The 21782-nt window shown below is 49.8% G+C and overlaps 2 protein-coding genes across 2 annotated transcripts in view; one reads left to right on the forward strand and one right to left on the reverse strand.

Moving 5' to 3' along the window:
• The window catches only part of LOC139684162 (uncharacterized), a 1455962-nt gene that overhangs the window by 1233704 nt on the left and 200476 nt on the right, over positions 1 to 21782 (reverse strand). The window contains 1 exon segment of the mRNA XM_071579763.1: positions 20773 to 21444. Coding sequence (XP_071435864.1) covers positions 20773 to 21444 — 672 coding nt within the window.
• The window catches only part of LOC139684161 (uncharacterized), a 1434678-nt gene that overhangs the window by 1172272 nt on the left and 240624 nt on the right, over positions 1 to 21782 (forward strand). Inside the window, 1 exon segment of the mRNA XM_071579762.1 lies at positions 5897 to 6568. Coding sequence (XP_071435863.1) covers positions 5897 to 6568 — 672 coding nt within the window.

The raw sequence follows: 21782 nt of genomic DNA on the forward strand, positions 1-21782 counted from the left end.
AGCCACAGGGACCAGGGCAGGTTCCCCAACAAGTGCAACTGCAAATAACCTGGTTTCTGCTCTAGTGTGAACAGGCAAAGACACGGTTTGGCAGGAGATGCTCCAGGAAAGGACCAGGTATGTGCAAGACACAGGATTTGGGGAAGGAGAACACAGCTCTGTGCCCCTCACACACATTTGGTGTGTGTGAGAACACTCCAGGTCACAAATATCCACCTGCCCAGGGGCCCAGCAGTGGGGCAGCATCAGAGTGCAAACAGGGCAGGAGAAACTGCTCCCTGCAGACCCCACAGCCAAGGGCAGGGAGAAACCCGCCAGGACAACACACACCCCCCAGGCTGTTGAACCTCCTGACACAATCCTGGGGACCAAACCTGTTGTTCTCCTTCCTCCTCTGGACACAGGAGCCCCAACGTGGGGCACGATCCTGCCCAAACACCAGAGACTGGGACGCCTGGGGTTGGGGAGGGAAGACAGAAGAGACCCCAGGAAAGAATAAGGAATAGGGAGGCTCATGTGTCACCCCATGTCCCCTGTCTCTCTCAGTGCCTCTCCTAACCCTTACCACATCATTCCCAGTCCTTCTGAGTGTCCCTGCAGCCCCCTTGCCTCTCTCCCAGTGCCCACCAGCTTTTCCACCTCACTGATTCTGTTCAGCTCCCAGTCCGCCCAGGCCCCTGCACTGCTCCAGGATGGATTTCTACCCTGCCCAGGTACAGGTCAGGTGGTTCCAGCTTGGGCAGGAGCTTTCAAAGCCCTTGGTGGTCACCAACATGGTCCCCAATAAGGACAGGACCCACCATCTGCTGGTGATGCTGGAAATCCCCCCAGGAAGGATCACCTTCACCTGCTGGGTGGGGCACATCAGCCTGGAGCACCCCCTCACCTGGGACTGGGGTATGGCCTGGCAACTTGGAGGGAGGCTGGGGATCCTGGGACTAATTGGGAAGGGGGTTGGGGAAGCCTTGGGAAAAAGGCAGGCAGTTTGGGGAGGGAATGGACAGGTCCAGAAGAGGTTTAGAGAGTCATGGAGGGGGGTATGGGAAACCATGGGAGCAACTGGGAGGGATTGTGGTCCTTGGGGGATTACTGGGAAGGTGGATGGGAGACTTGTCGTACTGGAATAGGTATTCAGTGTTCGAGGGATCAATTGTGGAGTGAGAGGGACCATCCAGGTTTTGCTCTCAAGGGCTTGAGAGGGGTTTTCTAGTGTCCTCAGGGGGCTGAGAAAAAAAAAAAAACTGAAAAGATTTTAGGGGAGCCCTGAGGGTGCTGGGAGTGAGGTTGGATCATCCTAGTGGGGATGGGGGCAGGGGTTATGGGATCCTAAAGGTGCTGGGAAGAGGTTCCAGGTGGTCCTGGGTGAGCTGAGGGCAACTGGGAGGGGGTTTGGGGATGTCTGAGAGGTTCATTTAGAAGATTTGGAAGGTCCAGACCCCCCCAGACCTCCCAGAGGTGCCACGTGCTGCCTGCAGAAGACACTGACAGGGATAAGAGGCTTCTGTTGGGTTCATCTTCTAGGTGCTGGGGCTCAGCTTCTACCTGTGCCAGAAGGGGAGGGTGTTGCTGGGGTCCTGTCCCTGCCTTCCATGTGTGCCCTCCCAGGGGATCCCCCACCTCAGTGTCACCCCCTGTTCTCTCTCCACAGAGCTGCTGAGCCATCAGCCGCCACAGCCCCTTCCCGTGGCCTTGGGCCCAGCATGGACCAATCACCCCCATCCCTGTGCTGATTTTGGAGGGGTTGCATGTCCCCACAGCTCCTGCTTTTAGTCTAACACCACCTGATTCCACTTTTCCCCTTAAAGCTTCCCAGTACTTACCAGTCCCAAATATTAGGGGGGCAGTGGGGAACAGTCCTGGAGGTGACCTGCAGGGAGGAGCCGAGGTTGGGATGAGCAGAACCTGCCCCAGGATGGATCAGTGGGGACTCCTGTGTGTCCCCTGTGACACTCACATAATACACAATTACAAGGAACAATGTTCCTCCACGGTTTCTCTGCCAAAAACATCCTATTGAAAGGTTTTCTGTCAACATTTTGCTCAAAGCTCCCAAACAAACTTCCTGCCAGAGCATCCTGCTGGAGCCTGCCTGCCATAAAGGTTCCTGCTGTTGGGCTCGTAGCTGCCTGCCAAAAATCACGTAGAAACCTTTTGGAACACTATGAAAACTCAGAGAAGGCACCTTGAGAATTCCGGGAGGGAAAAGGAAAGAGAGCAAACTGGTTACCATAGTGGAAAATCTCTCCCAAATTCCCCCTCTCTCACCTCCTCAGAAGGACTCCACTTTGCTCAGCCCAGAAAGGCTAAAACAGCTTCTCCTGAGCAACAACTCTACATATCCAAAGAGAGCATTCCAAGCCTCTTGGGGCCAGAGATATCTATCACAAATGGCAGAGAAACAGAAGGAAAACAAAAAAGGTAGAAACTGTTTTCCCCCACAGGGTATCTCAGGAAAAAAGTAGCTTCTGGTGGTAAGATTTTTCTTAGCTTCTAAAAGCAACCTTGGATTTTACCCAACCTTTTTCTATCTCTTTCTGCACCTCTTAACAATTAGATAAAAAAGAAAAAAAAAACAAAGAGAAAAAAAACAAAAAAAAAAGAAACAGGTTTTGGTATAACCAACTAACTTGTAAAAGTTTTAATTTTGTTTGGAGAAAATATTTGAACCTAAAATGTTGGCGTTTTTTACTTTGCAGTATTTAAGCGGATGAAACACATCCACATTGGGAACTGCCCTGCAAGTGCTTGGAATATGGAATGAGGTTTCAGAGCAGCTCACACCTCCTCAAGCATCAGTGGACAACGTGGTTAAAGGCTTGATAAGCAAAATTCCTTGTGAGCCCTGTTTAGCAGAGACCTGGTGACCCACGTTCCAGGTGATCCATGCTGGGCACAGACCTGCTGACCCACGTTCCAGGTGATCCATGCTGGGCACTGACCTGCTGACCCACGTTCCAGGTGATCCATGCTGGGCACAGACCTGCTGATCCACATTCCAGGTGATCCATGCTGGGCACAGACCTGCTGATCCACGTTCCAGGTGATCCATGTTGGGCACAAACCTGCTGACCCACATTCTGGCTGAACCATGCTGGGCAGTGCATTGGGTTTGTGTGGCCAGATCTTGATAGTGGAGGGACTCCACGGTTAGGTGCTTCGAGCAGCTGCCAGAAGCTTCTCCCATGTGCAGCACCTCACCTGACCCCTGAAGGTGAGGGTGACCCAAATACTTTTTAATCCACCCCATGGGGAAGATTAGATTTACTTTATCAATATATCTGTAGATGTAGGGTTTAGAACAGTTTTGTGTGCATGGAAAGTAGGTTTGGAGCAGTTTGGGTTCCTGTCTGTAGATAATAAAAAGCAATAAAATCCCACTTTCCTTCTCTGGCTTCACACCCAGGCTGTCCCCTCCAGGGGTGGGTGTTCCCCCTCTGGTTCTGGGTGGTTCCTTTCCCCATGGGTAGCAAAGCACCCACTGCTTTTGCAGCTGGAGAGTGTTGGAGGCATGAACCATCAACATTCCAGTCTCTCCCAGCTTTGCACCCCAAAAGCTGAGAAGGGTCGATCTGTCTCCTCAAAGCAGCCCAATGCCACTGAAAATGGCTCAATCCCACCCTAAAATTATTATTGTTCTTATTTTCTCTATGGAATTCAGCCAGAGCCAAACCTCAGCTCTCAGCAGGCTGAGGCTTGGTCTTGCACTTCTGCCTTTGCTCAGCCAGAACATTTTCAGTGTTTAATGAGTTTTTACCTTCCCTCACAGGAGGGAGGACACTGAACCCAGAAAACTAGTATGAAAAATTTAGAAAACACTGAAAAAAAGAAATACATTTTGCTCACAGATGTCCTTTTCATGTACTTCTCTTCTGCTCTCCTATTATCGATGTTATCCACAACAGCAATTCTGTAGGTGAGGGCCTAAAAAAAGCATCTAATTGAATGAGAATCATTCCATAAAACTAAATCAAAAAGGACGGATCTGAAACTCTCTCAGATGAGCACAGTTTAGGAAAAGGGCTCCTCAGTCACTTAGAAATCTTGGCTAATGCTGCTCATTGTGTACCTGAAAATTTTAAATAAGAAATTAAAAACTGTCTTATAAGTCCTAGTTCAGCAGATGGGACCAGTTTATCCCTGTGTGGATGATCAAAGCTGTGTATTCCACACCCTCTCTTGATTTCCCAAAAACTGTTAACAATGGAGCATTTGCAGCAGCTGCCCAGGGCACAGCTGACCCCTCAGGCTGGGAGCTGGGTGTGAAAGACATCTGTGAGATAAGAGCTGGGATAACTCCCCTGCAGGGAGTCGTTAGCACCTTGACACCCAGCCTGAGGGGGCGTGGCTGCTAATGGGCCATCAAGGGTTCCAAAATACCCCTGACTACCAGAGTTAATCACCCATTGTGTGACTCCCCGCCCAGGGGGAGGGACTGGCTGCTTCCTGGGGTACATATCCTGGGGGAAGACCTCAGGGGACACTCGTTGGTTTGAGAGGAGGACCAACACCTAGACAGGAGGATACCACCACCTTCAACCAGCCTGTGACCACCGCTCTCCACCAGACTGCAACTGTCAGCTGCACCAACAGGTTTGCCACTTTGGACTTTTCCTTTGGACTTGGGGGAGCCACACAGGGTTCAGCACAGGGTCTAACAAACCCCTTTGTGCTTGTGCCCCAGGGGGCTGGGTTATACTGCTGGGGTTTTGTGGGTTAAAACCAATTTTTCTCTTCCTGCCATTGCATTTCTTGTAATATTGTCATTAAGTTGTAACTCTGACTTATAATCTCCTTTGTGTTGTGTTCATTTCTCCTGCCAGTTTACCTTTAACCAGCACAGCTCCCCACTTGGGGCTTCCACCACCCTCTGGAAGGATCTGAGCTGTGACCACTACTAGGACAGGACCACAGACACCACTGGGTGAAGACCACTGGCTTGACTGCCTGTCCCAGCAGCACAGCCTGACTGCAGTGCTGACTCTCAAGGTTCCTGCCAGGGTTTTGGGGTGTGGGGAAGGTGAATCCTATGGAAGGGGGGCCATTCTGCCTCTGTGCTGTGGCCACGTGTGTTTTATGGGAGGGGGAGGCTGGGCACTAACTTGACTGGACAGAGTGGGCTGGGCTTGGGAAGTTTCTCCTCCTGAGTTTGCTTAGCCCAGTTTATGAGTTGTTTTCAGCATTTCTTCTTGGTAAAGAAGATGTGTTTCTCCACTTTCTCTGCATTGCAGACACCTGAGTAGGGAATCCCAGACAGGAGACTTCTCTCCACGGTGACTCCCCCTTGCAAATTATCTCAAACTGAGACACTGGTGTCTTTCTAGAGATAGATTTGAGAGTAGGAACCCCCAACCAGTATGCTAAGATGTTGGTTTTTTACCCCAGAACAGCATTTCTCCTTTCCAAACATTGAAAGGATGCAGAAGGAGGCTGCGAGGAAGATGAAGATGCCCCGGGAGCCCCAGGCAGGTGAGGAGGAAGTCAGTGCCCCTTTGCCCCTCTCTTGTGCTGCATCTTCCAGCCCAGCATGGCCCCGGCTGCAGGACAACCCCGCTGCAGACGCCGTCCTGCCAGGGCCGGTTTTGGGGGGATTGGCCTTCCCTGTGGGCCGGAGGCAAATGCCCTGAGTGTCCTTGTTCCTTCCTGCCCCAGGCCCCGAGCTGAGCATGGAGAGCACGGAGGACAAATACCCCAGGCAGAACTTCACAGTAGAGGCTGTTTTGAACAGCTCCATGGTGCAGGAAGTCACTGGGGAGAAAAAACCACGGCGATCCCACAGGAAGAGGAGCTCCAAGCCGAGCCAAGAGACATCCGAGGAGGAAACACCCAACGTGTCCGGGGAAGGCAGTCAAAGATTGAGCCAGAGCTCTGACCTGGTGGTGCAGCAGCAACTTCAGAGAAGGGAGAAGCGCTACAAGTGCTTGGAATGTGAGAAGAGCTTCAGCCAGAGCTCAAATCTGATTCGTCATCAGCACATCCACACTGGGGAACGGCCTTACACATGTGAGGAATGTGGGAAGAGCTTCAATCAGAGCTCCAGCCTTAAGCAACACAAGAAGATCCACACTGGGGAATATCCCTACGAGTGTTCTGAGTGTGGGAAGAGGTGTCGGACCACATCCAATCTCCTCGTGCATCAGCGCACACACACGGGGGAGAGGCCCTTCCCCTGCACCGACTGTGGGAGAAGATTCAATGACAACTCCAACCTCATCAGGCACCGGCTTATCCACACTGGAGAGAGGCCTTACCAATGTAGGGAGTGTGGGAAAGGCTTTAGACAGAACTCTGAGCTTGTCATCCACCAGATGATCCACACTGGGGAGAGGCCCTACGAGTGTTCCGAGTGTGGGAAGAGGTTTCAGACAAGCTCAGCTCTCCTTGTACATCAGCGCATACACACAGGGGAGAGGCCTTTCCGCTGCACGGACTGCGGGAAGAGATTCAACCGCAACTCCAGCCTCATCACCCACTGGCGTATCCACACCGGAGAGCGGCCATACAAGTGTGACGAGTGTGGGAAAAGCTTCACCCAGAGCTGTAACTTGACCAGACACCAACGCACCCACCAGTAATGGAAGCCCTGTGCGTGCCCAAATGTGGGAAGAGCTTTGTCTGCTGCTCCAACTCCATCACCCATCTCCAGAGCCACGTTTTGAACAGAACTGCTGAACCACATTCCCAGTGATCCACGTTAGGAACACACCTGGCTGGTGTTTACCTCATCCTCCTGGTTCTCTGTGGGCACTTGAATTTACACAGGGGGAGGAACATCCATGGTGTCAAGGGTTTAGTTAGGCCCAGATTTAGGCTTTCTTTTCTAGTGCAGGCCTTGGACAATCAGCTGACTTGAGCCAGGTCAGGCCAGTTGACTTCTATAGGCCAATGATATTGCCTACCATATTCTGACGTCATCTCAGATAGAAAAAGAGAGGGAGGAGGTGTCTTCCTTCTTCTTCCTGCTGGATGAGCAAAGACTTGGGGTGAAGCTCAGAGGTCCTGGGGAGAGACCAAGGCCCTCCAGCATTTTATTATCTTTTCTAGGGAATTGCAATTTTTTTCTTATTGCTCTTGCTAGCTTTTATTCTTAGTGTTTAGTGTGTATTTTATTTGGGTTTTACTTTTTCTCTCTATTCTGTTTAATGTACCATAATCTACTGAACTATCATCTGCTGTTTGTTTGTTGGGGTTTTTTTGGGGTGGGAGGAGGGTGGGGGAGGAGGAGGGACTTTTCCTCTGAAATGCTTAATTGGCATTTTGCTAAGTCAGAACCATCCCACGTGGGGACAGAGACTGATGTGTGAAATTCATTGGGAAGGGGGATTTGCTGACTTTTAACCCTAAAAATCTCCCCTGCTCTCACTTAGTTCTTCTGGTGGCCAAAAGCAATCCTGAATGGGGTTTGAAATATTTTCCAAACTAAATAATTCTATAATTCTAATCCTCTAAAGGCCACCCAACCCAACCCCATATACATTCACATGATTCGGGTTTTTTGTGTTTTTTTTTTTTAAATATTTTATTTGATTCATCTCCATCTCTTAAAATCACCTGAAATTGAAGTTTAAATAAAGAGATCTAAGAAAGACATCTAAATTTCCATCATTCTCTTGGGAATTCGGGCAGGAATTTGGGGTTCTATACAATATTCAGGAAGATTTCAGGGTTCTGTGGGGATTTGGGGGAGTTTTCTCAAAAACTGGAGGTGTCCAGACCGACTGAAATTTCTCCATCATTTTTCAGTCTAATATCTGAGAGGGATTGATCTGTCAGCTCATAACACCTCAATCCCACCCCAAAATGGCTTCATGCCACCTTGAAATGACTCAATCCCATCCCAAAATGGTTTAATCCAATTTCAACCCACTTAGGGGGAGTTCACCAGCAGGAGAAGGGATGCTACAAATCCAGGGATGATGGAATAAAATTGGGAGGGCTTGGATGCAAATTGGAAGGATTGGGATGGAACTTGGAGGGGAATGGGATGGGATTTGGGAAACGTGAGATGGGGTGTGTGGAAAAACTGAGGGAGCTTCTGTGTTGCCCCCCTATCGTGAGGAGGGTAATGTGAGGGAGTGTGGGGGACATGTGACATCAGCACTTGGAGTGGGAACCCACAGAGAGGGACACAGGGAGCTCTTTCTGAGGGGATCCTGCTGCTTTGCAGCAGTTCAGGGGCCTTTAAATATCTTTTGAGGGTTTTGCTTCTTTTTTTCTTGCGCTAAGTTGACCCTCTTGCAATCGGGGTGATGAGATGACTCTATTGATGGAAAAATCCTGCTGTTTTATATCTTGTTTTAGTGGTTCTAAATGGCTCTTCAGAGTTCCTCCCCCCCGCCCCCCCTCATTCTGGGGGTTGTAGTGACCCCCTGTCTCCACTGGTGCCTGAGGGGGGTTATAATCCTCAATGCTGCAGTGTTGGACGTGGCTTGTTGGGGACCCACATTCATTGACAAGTTACCTGTAGGAGGGTGTCTCCCCTTCTTCCAGATCTGCTGGGTTGGGGCTGGGACCCCTCCCCACACTGGGAGCATCCACAGTATTTTGGGAGGGTATGGGAGTCATTGTGCACTGGGATCAGCCCAGCTGGTGTCACACAATGCCAGAATGTGCTGAGTGGGAAGGGACCCCCAAGGATCATGGAGTCCAATCCTAAGCCCTGCACAGGCCCATCCTCAAGAGTCACACCCTGTGCTCCAGAGCATCATCCAAACACTCCTGAAGCTCTGGCAGCCTTGGGGCTGTGCCCACTGCCATGGGGAGCCTGGTCAGTGCCCACCACCCTCTGGGGGAAGAACCCCTTTGGAAGATCCAACCTAAGCCTGCCCTGACACAACTCCAGGCCATTCCCTGGGTGCTGTCCCTGGTTCCCACAGAGCAGAGATCAGTGCCTGCCCTTCCTCTGTCCCTGCCCAGGAAGTTGTAGCTGCAATGAGTTGTCCCCTCACTCTCCTCTTGTGCAGCTCAACACACCAAGTGCCCTCAGCTGCTCTTTACACACATCCTCTGCAGGCCCTTGCCCATCTTGATTTCCTCCCTTGGACACTCCCCAATGGCTCAGTCTCTTCCTTCTCCTGTAGTGGCTCTAATAGCCTCAATATTTCAGGTGAGGGAACTGCCAGGGCTGTGTGATGTGGGGCCTGAGGGTGCCCAGGGGCCACTGGGACATTGCAGGGCCTCCTGGAACTCAGGGGACACTGTGACACTGCAGGGCCCAGGTCACACTGTCACACACACAGAACCAGCCAGCCCTGCCCAGCACTAGGCAGTAGCACAGAGGGCACTGCCCTCCCCTGGCACCACTGGCACCAAAGAGGAGCCCCATTGGCCTCTCTGTGTCCAAAAGCAAAGGCAGACACAGCCCTGGCACAAGGGGCAGCTGCAGCTGCTCCTCACTGTGCCCAGAAGGGCACACACATGCACCCCCTGGTACAGCAGGAGGCACATCCAGCTGCTCCTGAGCCAGCACAGGGCACAGCCCCTGTGCCCCTCCAGGCCTGCACAGCTCCCTCTGCCCCACCATCACCTCGGGCAGCTGCCCTGCAGCTCTGGGGCTGCTCCCTGTCGTTTCTTATTATGAAATTGGACATCAGGACTCCAGCAGATCCCTTCTCTGCTCCCACTACTGAAGATGCCAAATGCCCTGTGGGGTGGGTGCAGCAATGGCAGCACAAGAACTGGCAGCACAGGGTGAATCCCATCTGGGCTGCTGCCTTGTGGCAAAGGAATTACTGCCGGGGTGGGGCACCTGCTGTGAAGGTGTTTCATGGGGGTGCTCCTGTACCCAAGAGTCAGGCCCCTGAAGGACAGCAGAACAACCAGCAGGTGGGTCAGGCTGCTGTCATTGAAGTTCCTCAGGTGCCTTGGCATTGGCAGAACAAGGGGGAATTATTTCTGGCTCCCGGTGCCCAGGAAAACCTCGGGCCATCAAGGCAGAAATGGAAAATTTGGATGGGCTTGCGACTGAGGGATGGCCTTAGACATGAACACTGTTGCACAGGGTGTCCATGGATGTGAAATGTGCTGCAGTTACACAGGCTTAGCAGGTGGAGCCTCTCTGTGATGGAGGACAATGGCTCAAATAGAAATAAGAGCAGGCCTGGCTGACTGACTATCACACTACCGCAAAACCTTCACAGCAAGGGACATGTGCTTATGGTGCTGGTAACAACCACAGCAAGGCTGGAAACATCCCCTGTGTCCCATGGCACTGCCTGGAACACTGTCCTGGGACTGGAGGAGGAAATTTGATGGTGACATGGAACCCCTGAAAGAATTGAATCAGACCATGGAACTCTTTTCAAAAACAACCTGACAGACACCTGGGCCAAAGAACCTGTCCCTGAGTGGGTGAGTCCCATCCCCTGCCATGCAACAGCCTCTGGGAAGATCCAAGGGTGCAATGGACAGGGAAAGAGCACACAAAGAGCAGAGGGTGGTGGGATCTGCAAACATTGGGATGCACATTTAGCAAAGGCCACCTGGTCAGTCCACACTGGGGAATCTCCCAATAAGTTTGGTCCTGTCCAATTAAAATATTTCGGTCTTGTGGAAGGGCATAAAATTCCTGTAGTGTCCATTAAAACATGCTGGGTAAAACACCTACCTGGAGCCTGAGCTGGCAGGTGTGCACACCCTCACAACCTTGGGGGTCACTTTGCACATCATCAGTTCCACCTGCACTGTCTGAGTCATCAGCATTCCAGCCTTTCACACCTGGGCACACATTCTTCTGCCAGGAGAACAGGACCACCCTTATTTAATCTCAAATTCCCCTCCCACTCCCAATTAACAGGCATTTTGGGGGAACAGAGAAAAGAGAAGGAGGATACCAGAAGTTTTGTGTCACCCAGGACATTATCCACCACTCTATTCCCTTTTCTTTTTTTCCCTTTTCCCCAGTATGCCCTGAATAACACATTAACTCTGTACCTCTCTATCCAATATTATACACAAATAGGAACAATGGAACAGACAGTTTTACACCACAAATAGGTCCTCTTCAGGTACACACCATGTTTCCCTGTTTTTCTGAATTACCCACCAAGTGCAACTTTGTCCTGGATCAAAATCAATCCCACAGATGGGTTTGCCTTTGCTTGAGACAGGACTGATCCACACGGTTTCCCCTGACACACCTCTCAGGTGCACTGTGGGGACTTTCTCTCCATCTGTGCTGTGAAGGGGCTCTGATTGGGGTTATCATCCAGTTATTAAAATTATTAGAAATGTCTCTGCCCAAATTAAGGTGCAAAGAGGACCAGATGCCAAAGTCAAGAGGATGGATTTTATTTAAGAGTAAATGTGAGGCAAAGAAAGAGAAATAGAAAGAAATAGGAAAAAGGAGAGGGGGAGGGAAAGAGGGTGACAGAGAAAAGTTAAAACAGGAAATGTATCCCCACTCCATGGAACCCAGTGGTGTCCTGTGGGTCTGGATCTGCTGTCTCCTTGGTGCTGAGGGTCCCCCAAAACAGAGTCCAGGTCAGATTTTTCTGGGATATTTTCTCTGTCACAATTTATCTTCACAACATTCCTTTCCAATTAATGTTCCACAAAGCTGCACCCACAAGTGAGAAATGTCAGTGGTGCAGAGTGCAAGTATTTCCTAAACTGGTTACAGGTCTTGGGAGCTGGGAAAAGGTTTTCCTGTATTTTATCCATGTCCCATTTGCAGTCCAAAGCTGAAACTCCTTCTGATTCAGGAAAGGGGGTCGCAACCATTTCCCATGGAATAGTTTCTTTTATTCTGTTAAGATCTTTTAGTTCACATGTCAAAATCTATGTAAGATTTAGACAAATTACCGTCATATATCCGAAGCGTTCTGAGGAAAAACTCTGGGAAGGTTGATACATATTTGTGTGATTTCAAACATGCAAAAACTCTTGTACCAACTGCCAATTTAACCTAGGTCGTCTTTTTCAGTTCTCAAGTTGTTGAATTTAAAGTATTTCATCATAAGAGAAGACTAAGAGATTATTCCACTTCATTCTTTCATTTTTAGTAAAACCAAAAAATAATTTATCAAAATTAAAAAATAATTAGTAAAAAGGTTTGTTTTATAAAGTCCTGCTAATATTTGATCTCCCAATGAATCTTTCAATGAAAACAAAAACAAATCACGAGAAATATTTTTTAAAAATAATTACGGGAAAATTAAAATTTTCGTTGATTCCACACAGCTCCATCTCACCTGTTGGCAGGTCCCTATAAAAAGAGCAGTGGAAATTTCACCCAATACAGACTGATTCTTTTAAGACAGGCTGGAATAATGCTCCTGAAGCAGCAACTTGAGTCTGAAATGCTGACAGTCACAAGGTGACACATCCTGAGGGAAAGGTGCTCATCACCCCTTGGCTGCTCTCTGTGAGCCTTCTCCTGCACGTCTGCTGGCAGTTCCCCCAGTCCCAGCTGGTTCCTTTGATCTTCAGTGGGGAATGCTGGAATTCCTGGAAAAAGAAAACTACACAAACCTCCCCAAGAAAGCTACTCCTTAGTGAATCAAATGGTTCAACTGCATGAACTGGGGATCTCTCAGGTGGAGTTTTAACTCCTCTTCCATGCAGTGCTCTCTGCACTGCTGTTGTTGTTTGCCCCATCTTTTCAGGGGTCTCCTCCAACTAATTTCCTGTTCAGAGGCAGTGAGACTTCTGGGAAAAATTCAGGAAGAGCTGCCCGTTGTGCTGGGTTTTTTTGAGGGGTTTTAGGAGGCTTCTGCTCCTCACCCTGGAGCCATGAACTGACCTTATCAGTTGGGCAGATAACACGTGCTGCGTTTGCTCCAGTGGTTTAACTTTGTGCCATCTGGGAAGTGTCTCCAGCCCCTCAGCATCCCACTGCATTAATAGTGACTGGATTTCCATCTCCCCTGATCCAGGGCCAGGCTTTGATATCTTGGGAGCCGCACACGGTGCCAGTTTAGCAGCACTTTGCTGACCCTGGAACACATTGGTGGTTTCAGCTTTAATTAAGGGTCAATCTGCTCCTTCCTCATCATCAGCTGTCAATGCAAACCTGATGTTTTGCTCTTTCTCACAACAACAGACTGGCTCACTGTCTCTCAGCTCCTCCCCGAACACAGGAAGTTTGAGTTACAAGGCCTTGTTACGGGTTCTACATCCTGCAAATCCATCTGTAAGATTCTCCCTCTCTCCTGCACATTTTAAAGCTCCACGTGAATTTTTCAGACATGCCCATGCTCAGCAGCAAAGCAGTGCCACCATTTGCAGCCTGTCTTGGAGCTCAGCAGCAAGCAATGCTCCCACTGCAGCATTTTGGCCTAATTTTTCCCTTTATCTGAAAATACAATTATTTTGCCTCAATATTGCAAAGACAGGATTATTTCAGATTTCTGTGTAACCACTCCTTCCTTCTCCACATTTTCTCCAGCCACCTCCACCCCAGCACAGAAGAGTGACTAAGAAAATTTTAAAGGAAGGACAGAAAATCTTTTCTTTCCATGGGCTGCCCACGAGGGCCATGCACTGTAAAAGCTCCTGCAAAAGGAACCACAAAACCTCCCTCAGAGAGAAGCTGAGGCAAAGTTTCCTGATTTCAGGACTCCCTACAGAAGAGCCCTCAATCTCCACAGGTCCCTCAGAGGAAGATGTGATACTCTAAAAGGGACTTCAGGGCAAGAACATAACGCTGCTCTCACTGCAATAAAATAACAGCACGTCCCAGTTTTCTGGTCTTCTCAGGGTGAGGATCCAGCAAAACGGAGAGTCCAATGGATTAATACACTGACCCAGTTACTGTGGCTGGGACCAGTTGTGACTATGTGGGGATAACCCAAACTGTGGATTCTGCACACTCTGTGGCAATTCTGATGAACTGTTAATAATGCAACATTTGCAGCAGCTGCCCAGGGATCACCGGCACATTTTCTGTGCTTTTAGTTTGAAATCTCATCAATAATCCACTTTTTAAAAACTTTGTAAGGAATACTGAACAAAACTAAGAACAAAACAAAGGGAAGTACAGTGCTGGTTGTGCCATGCTCATTGTTTTGGCTACAAACCCATCTGGTAGCAGTCATCAGTCTCCTCTCTTCCAGACCATACAATCAATACGAACTTCAGGAGCTGGACCTGTGGGCAAATATCTTATCCTCAAAGCTGTAGCATTCAACCCAGATGCAGTTAAAAACATCAAGACAAGGATTTCTAAACAAATTCATGTATAGATCTATTCTTCAGCAATGTGTGTGTTCTTTAAAATCCTGACCTGATTTTTCAGGCTCCAGAACAAAGCTTCTCCTTTCATCCAAGACATAGTACAAGAGTTTCAGGTTACAGAAATTCCTCTCTTTTTAGAAACACACTAATAGCAAAGTTATCACCTAAAGCAAGATTGAATTAAGACAGGAATCAGTCTGGAAGTTGAAAGACTGCTGCTTTATTCACTAAGCCTTATACTCTTTTAACTTCTAGTTCATTGCCAAAGAAGATGATGGAAGAACTCCAGCCCATATCCAAGTGTTACAAGTCTATATTTGGTACCACATTGAACTTCTATAATGAAGGTTCAAAATGACTTCCAAGTGTGAAAGATTCTCAGGTATGTTGATAGACAAGGAACAGAGCTGCATTTTGGAAGATGTGAAAAAACCCCGAATTTATACATTTATCAGTATTAACTTAAGGCCCACCCCAGCCCTCAGGCTACAAGCTGGGTGTGAGAGATCCCTGGGTGGCACAGAAATGTTTGTGTCTTCACACCAATGAGTCACCTGTGATAGCTCCCCTCTGGGGAGTCATCAACACATTCACACCCACCCTGAGGGCTGGCACTGAGGAGATGTCCCAGATCTGCCCTTGGAAGCAGCACTGCCCTGCTCTCAGCACAGCACAGACACTTGTGGGTTTATGTTTTCCAAGATTTCATGGTGTGAACTCAATGTGAATGGAGCACCAGGGAAAGCTCAGAGCAGATGGGAAACAGAGTGTTGGACACTGCAGCTCTCCTGGCTCTGCTCTAAGCCACAGAGAGCTGAGCCCCTTTGCCTCATGTCTTGTCTGACTGATTTTCATATTTTCAATCAAAAGAATGAAAATTTATAACCCTAAAAATAACAGTCCCCAAGTATAAAGGTGTAAAATATAAAGTAGAGATAACAATGATTATAAGGGCATGTTCAGGCTCTCTGCTGCAGAGTCAGGAGGACAAAGGCTGATATTTCTAAAAAAGTTGCGCTACATTTGACCTGCCTCATGATGGTCAGAGCTGTCACAAAGCAGCTTCATGTCCCCAGTGCAGCAGAGCAAAGCTGAGGCCTTGGCAGCACATGGGCAGAGCTCCTGCTGCTCACACCACCCTCAGCCAACACTGACCAGAGGAAGGAAATGCATTTCTGTCTGAAAACTGGTGTGACTTTGTCAGAGGAGTCTGTCTTCATTGCTCCCTGTCCTTTGCTTTTCCTCAAGTTTCTTTCCCTTTGGACCTGTGATATGGCCCCAGGACAGCACAGCCCCTCCCTCTGCAGGGCAGCACTTCCAGCTCAGGGCCCTGCAGGGATCACAGGGTGGGAGCCAGGACCGACTGCTCAGGCTGGAGTGGACACACTCACCTGGGGAAGAGGATGCCCTGGAGGAGAGCAAGGGAGCATTTCTGTGCCTGCAGGGAGAACTCCCTGGTGTCCTGGTTTGGGGCCCAGCTGGAGGTGAAGCCCCACACAGACACTTGCTCAGCCTCCCCTCTCTCCCCACTCCAGCCCTGTGGAATTGGGAGGGCATTCAAAGTGAAACTTGTAGGTTGAGGTAAGAGGAGTTCAATATTTGAAATCAAAGTAAAGGACAATAGTAATGGTAAATAATATATAGCAATGATAATAAAAGGAGAAAATACAAGTGTTACACAATGCAATTGCTCACCACCCACTGACCAATGCCAGACTCCCCTTCCCAAACCCCCGTCAGCCATTTCTGGGTAACTATCCCCAGTTTATATACTGGGCATGACATGTTGTGCTGTGCAATATCCCTTTGGCCAGTTCAGCTCAGCTCTCCCAGCTTTTTTATTTTGGGAACCTCCTCATGGCAGAGCAGGAGACACAAAGGAAACAACAAAACAGAGTCCTTGACTTGGTATAAACATGACATGGCAAACAACCAAGCATCAGTGTGTTATCAAAAATATTCTCCTTCTGAATCCAAAACAGCTCCTGAGGGGAATTAACTCCATCCCAGCTGAAAGCAGGACAATGTCCAGCCCTTATTCCATCCCTTTTATGTCATGCCTGGTCTCACACTTCCAATTCCCCATCACCTTCCCCAGTTCTCTCTTTTGATAGACACACACACAGACATCACTCCCTTAGGGAATGGAACAGCTCTGTCAGGAGGTCATAAAATGGCCACAAAAGTGTCTGTTGAGTTCACTCAGGTCATGACTTTGGCCTCCATCCCTGGGAACAGTCTCTCAAGCAAGGAAGGTGGTGTGGAGTACTGGACTGTTGCAGGTTGCACATTGGAGTCGGTTCTGATTCCAGCACTGCTGCACTAGGCCAGTTTTAGAGCAGTTCCCTCTTCCTTGGTGGGAGGGCAACGATCAGAGGAAAGTCAACGCTGAAATGCCCAGAACAGCTGTGGGTGAGATTGATGGCTCAGGTGGGTGATGCCCACCCAGCCAGCACAAAAGGGATAATTATTAATGTCATAGAATTGATCCATTGGCCCTTCTCTCCCAAAATCAAATTCCCTCAAGGCACACACCAGAGTTTTTCTCCTCCCACACCACCCTTCAAAAGCACCTGAGACCTTGAGGAAAAGCAACCCCTGGATGGGTTTGCCTTGGCCTGAGGCAGGAACAATGCAGACTCTTTTCCCAGCATGTTTTAATGGGCACTTCAGACACATTAATCCTTTCTTGAAAACCTGAAAATTTTGATTGGGCAGGCCCAGCCCTATGGGGAGATGCTCCAGTGTGGACTGACCAGGTGGTCTTTGCTAAATGTGCATCCCAATGTTTTCAGGTCCCATCCCCCACTGCTCTCAGTGTGCCCTTTTCCTGTTCATTCCACCCTTGGTTCTTCCCAGAGGCTGCTGCATGGCAGGGCATGGGATTCACCCACTCAGGCAAGGTTCTTTGGCCCAGGTGTCTGTCAGGTTTTTTTGGAATTCAGTCCCATAGTCTGATTCAATTCTTTCAGGAGTTCCATGTCACCATCACATTTCCTCCTCCAGGCCCAGGACAGTGTTCCAGGCAGTGCCATGGGGCACAGGGGATGTTTCCAGACTTCCTGTGGTTGTTTCCATCACCATAAGCATGTGGGCCTTCCCATGGGGAGTCTGCGGCAGTGTGATCCAGTCAGTCTGCCAGGCCTCCCTTTATTTCTCTTCCAGTCATCGTCCTCCAACCCAGAGAGGCTCCTCCTTCTAGGCTTGTGTAACTGCAGCACATTTCACATCCATGGATACCCTGTGCAACAGTTCCCATGGCTAAGCCCACCTCTCAGCCACAAGCCCATCCATATATTTCATCTCTTCCTTGATGGCCTGAGGTGTCCTGGCCATAAATAATTCCCTCTTGTGCTGCCAATGCCAAGGCACCTGAGCCCCTTCAATGGCAGCAGTCTGAGCCACCTGATGGTTGTTCTGCTGTTCTTCAGAGGCCTGACTCTTGGGTACAGGAGCACCCCCATGACACACCTTCAAAGCAGGTGCCCCACCCGGGCACTGATACCTTTGCCACAAGGCAGCAGCCCAGATGGGTTTCACCCTGTGCTGCCAGTTCTTCTGCTGCCATTGCTGCACCCACCCCACAGGGCATTTGGCATCATCATTAGTGGGAGCAGAGAAGGGATGTGCTGGAGTCCTGACCTCCAGTTTCAGGATGAGAAGTCGCAGGGAGCAGCCCCAGAGGTGCAGGGCAGCTGCTCGAGGTGATGGCAGGACAGAGGGAGCTGTGCAGGCCTGGAGGGGCACAGGGGCTGTGCCAAGTGCTGTGCCGGGGGTTGCGTGTGTGTGCACTGCTGGGCAGAGTGAGGAGCATCTGCAGCTGCCCCTTGTGCCAGGGCTGTGTCTGCCTTTGGTGCTGGGTACAGAGAGGCCAATTGGGCTCCTCTTCTGGCGCCAGGGGTGCCAGGGTTGGGCAGTGCTCTCTGTGCTGCTGGTGAGCACCAGGCAGGGCTGGCTGGTTCTGTGTGTGTGACAGTGTGCCCTGGGTTCCAGCAGGCTCTGTAGTGTCACAATGTGCCCTGGGTTCCAGGAGGCCCTGCAGTGTCACAGTGGCCCCTGGGATCCCTCAGGCCTGGCATTTATGTCCCTTGCAATATTGGGGCACTCTGGGGCACCAAAACAGAAGGAAGAGATTGAGCCATTGGAGAATGTCCAAGGAAGGCAACTAAGATGGGCAAGGGCCTGCAGGGAAAATGTGTGAGGAGCAGCTGAGGGCACTTGGTGTGTTCAGCTGCACAAGGGGAGACTGATCACACACCTCATTGCAGGTAAAACTTCCTGGACAGGGGCAGAGGAGGGGCAGGCACTGATCTCTGCTCTGTGGGAACCAGGGACAGCACCCAGGGAATGGCCTGCAGTTCAGTGAGAGCAGGGTCAGGTTCGACTTTACAAATAGGTTCTTTCCCCAGAGCGTGGTGGGCACTGAACAGACTCCTCAGGGCAGTGGGCACAGCCCCAAAGGCTGCCAGAGCTCCAGGAGTGTTTGGATGATGCTCTGGGGCACAGGGGGTGAGTCTTTGGGATGGGTCTGTGCAGGGCTGAGGGTTGGACTCCATGATCCTTGGGGTCCCTTCGCACTCAGCACATTCTGGCATTCTCTGACACCAGCTGCGCTGATCCCAGTGCACAAGGACACCCATACCCCCCCTGAATACTGTGGATGCTCCCAGTGTGGGGAGGGCTCCCAGCACCACCCCTGCAGGTCTGGAGGAAGGGGAGACACCCTCCTACATGTAAGATGTCCATGAAATTTGTGTCCCCCACAAGCCACTTCTAACACCTCAGAATTTTGGATTATAACCCCCCTCAGGCCCCAGTGGAGTCAGGGGCACACTGCAGCCCCCAGAATGAGGGGGGAACTCCCAAGGGCCATTTAGAACTTGTAAAAATACGTTTAAATCAGCAGGATTTTTCTGTCAATAGGGTCATCTCATTCCCCCCGATTGCAAGAGGTTCAACTCAGCACAAGAAAAAGAGGAGCAAAACCCTCAAAAGATATTTAAAGCCCCCTGAACTGCTGCAAAGCAGCAGAATCCCCTCAGAAAGAGCTCCCTCTCTTCCTCTCTGTGGGTTCCGACTCCAAGTGCTGATGTCACATGTCCCCCACACTCCCTCACATTACCCCTCTCAGGATAGGAGGGCACCACAGAAGCTCTCTCCATTTTCCAAACACTCCTTCTCATGTTTCCCAAATCCCATCCCATTCCCCTCCAAGTCCCATCCCAACCCTCCCAATTTGCATCCAAGCCCTCCCAATTTTATCCCATCGTCCCTGGATTTGTAGCATCCCTTCTCCTGCTGATGACTCCCCCTAAGTGGGTTCAAATTGGATGAAACCATTTTGGAATGGGATAGAGGCATTTCAAGTTGGCATGGAGACATTTTGGGGTGGGATTGAGGTGTTATGAGCTGACAGATCAATCCCTCTCAGATATTGGACTGCAAAATGATTGAGAAATGTCAGTCGGTCTGGACACCTCCAGTTTTTGAGAAAAAACACCCAAATCCCCACGGAACCCTGAAATCTTCCTGAATATCTCTTTGATCCCCAAATTCCTGCCCGAATTCCCAAGAGGATGGTGGAAATTTAGATGTCTTTGTTAGATCTCTCTATTTAAACTTCAATTTCAGGTGATTTTAAGAGATGGAGATGAATCAAATAAAATATTTAAAAAAACCCCACAAAAAACCCGAATCATGTGAATGTATATGGGGTTGAGTTGGGTGGCCTTTAGACAATTAGAATTATAGAATTATTTAGTTTGGTAAATATCTCAAACGCCATTCAGGATTGCTTTTGGCCACCTGAAGAACTAATTGAGAGCAGGGGAGATTTTTATGTTCAAAAGTCAGCAAATCCCCCTTCCCAAGGAATTTCACACATCAGTCTGTGTCCCCACGTGGGATGGTTCTGACTTAGTAAAATGCCAATTAAGCATTTCAGAGGAAAAGTCCCTCCTCCTCCCCCACCCTCCTCCCACCCCAAAAAAACCCCAACAAACAAACAGCAGATGATAGTTCAGTAGATTATGGTACATTAAACAGAATAGAGAGAAAAAGAAAAACCCAAATAAAATACAAACTACACACTAAGAATAAAAGGTAGCAACAGAAATAGGAAAAAAATTCTACTTCCCTAGAAAAGATAATAAAATTCTGGAGGGCCTTGGTCTCTCCCAAGGAGCTCTGACCTTCACCCCAAGTCTTTGCTCATCCAGCAGAACGACCCCTCGTCCCTCTCTTTTTCTATCTGAGATGACGTCAGAATATGGTAGGCAATATCATTGGCCTTTAGAAGTTATCTGGCCTGACCTGGTTCAAGTCAGCTGATTGTCCAAGGTCTGCACTAGAAAAGAAAGCCTAAATCTGGGCCTAACTAAACCCATGACACCATGGATGTTCCTCCCCCTGTGTAAATTCAAGTGCCCACAGAGAACCAGGAGGATGAGAAGAACACCAGCCAGGTGTGTTCCTAACATGAATCACTGGGAATATGGCTCATGAGTTCTGTTCAAAACATGGCTCTGGAGATGGGTGATGGTGTTGGAGCAGCAGACAAAGCTCTTCCCACATTTGGGGCACGCACAGGGCTTCCATTACTGGTGGGTGCGTTGGTGTCTGGTCAGGTTACATCTCTGGGTGAAGCTCTTCCCGCACTGGTCACACTTGTATGGCCGCTCTCCAGTGTGGATACGCCGGTGGGTGATGAGGTTGGAGTTCTGGTTGAATCTCTTCCCGCAGTCGGTGCAGCGGAAAGGCCTCTCCCCTGTGTGTATTCGCTGATGTACAAGGAGAAGTGAGCTTGTCTGAAACCTCTTCCCACACTCGGAACACTCGTAGGGCCTCTCCCCAGTGTGGATCATCTGGTGGATGACAAGCTCAGAGTTCTGCCTAAAGCTTTTCCCACACTCCCCACAAAGACAAGGCCTCTCTCCGGTGTGGATACGCCGGTGAGCAATGAGGTTGGAGTTGTCATTGAATCTCTTTCCGCAGTCGGTGCAGCAGAAGGGCCTCTCCCCCGTATGTGTGCGCTGATGCGTGATGAGATTGGAGCTGGTCCGACACCTCTTCCCACACTCAGAACACTCGTAGGGATATTCCCCAGTGTGGATCATCTTGTGTTGCTTAAGGCTGGAGCTCTGATTGAAGCTCTTCCCACATTCCTCACATGTGTAAGGCCGTTCCCCAGTGTGAATGTGCTGGTGGCGGATCAGATGGGAGCTCTGGCTGAATCTCTTCTCACATTCCAAGCACTTGTAGCGCTTCTCCCTTCTCTGAAGCTGCTGCTGCACCACCAGGTCAGAGCTCTGGCTCAATCTCTGACTGCCTTCCCCAGACAGGTTGGGTGTTTCCTCCTCGGGTGTCTCTTGGCTCGTCTTGGAGCTCCTCTTCCTGTGGGATCGCCGTGGCTTTTCCTCCCCAGTGACTTCCTGCACCATGGCACTGTTCAAAACAGCCTCTGCTGTGAAGTTCTGCCCGGGGGATTGGTTCTCCGTGCTCTCCATGCTCAGCTCGGGGCCTGGGGCAGGAAGGAACAAGGACACTCAGGGCATTTGCCTCCGGCCCACAGTGAAGGCCAAGGACATCCCCCCAAACTCGGCCCTGGCAGG

The sequence above is a fragment of the Pithys albifrons genome, chromosome 33 (assembly GCF_047495875.1).
Source record: "Pithys albifrons albifrons isolate INPA30051 chromosome 33, PitAlb_v1, whole genome shotgun sequence".
Classification (NCBI taxonomy): Eukaryota; Metazoa; Chordata; class Aves; order Passeriformes; family Thamnophilidae; genus Pithys; species Pithys albifrons.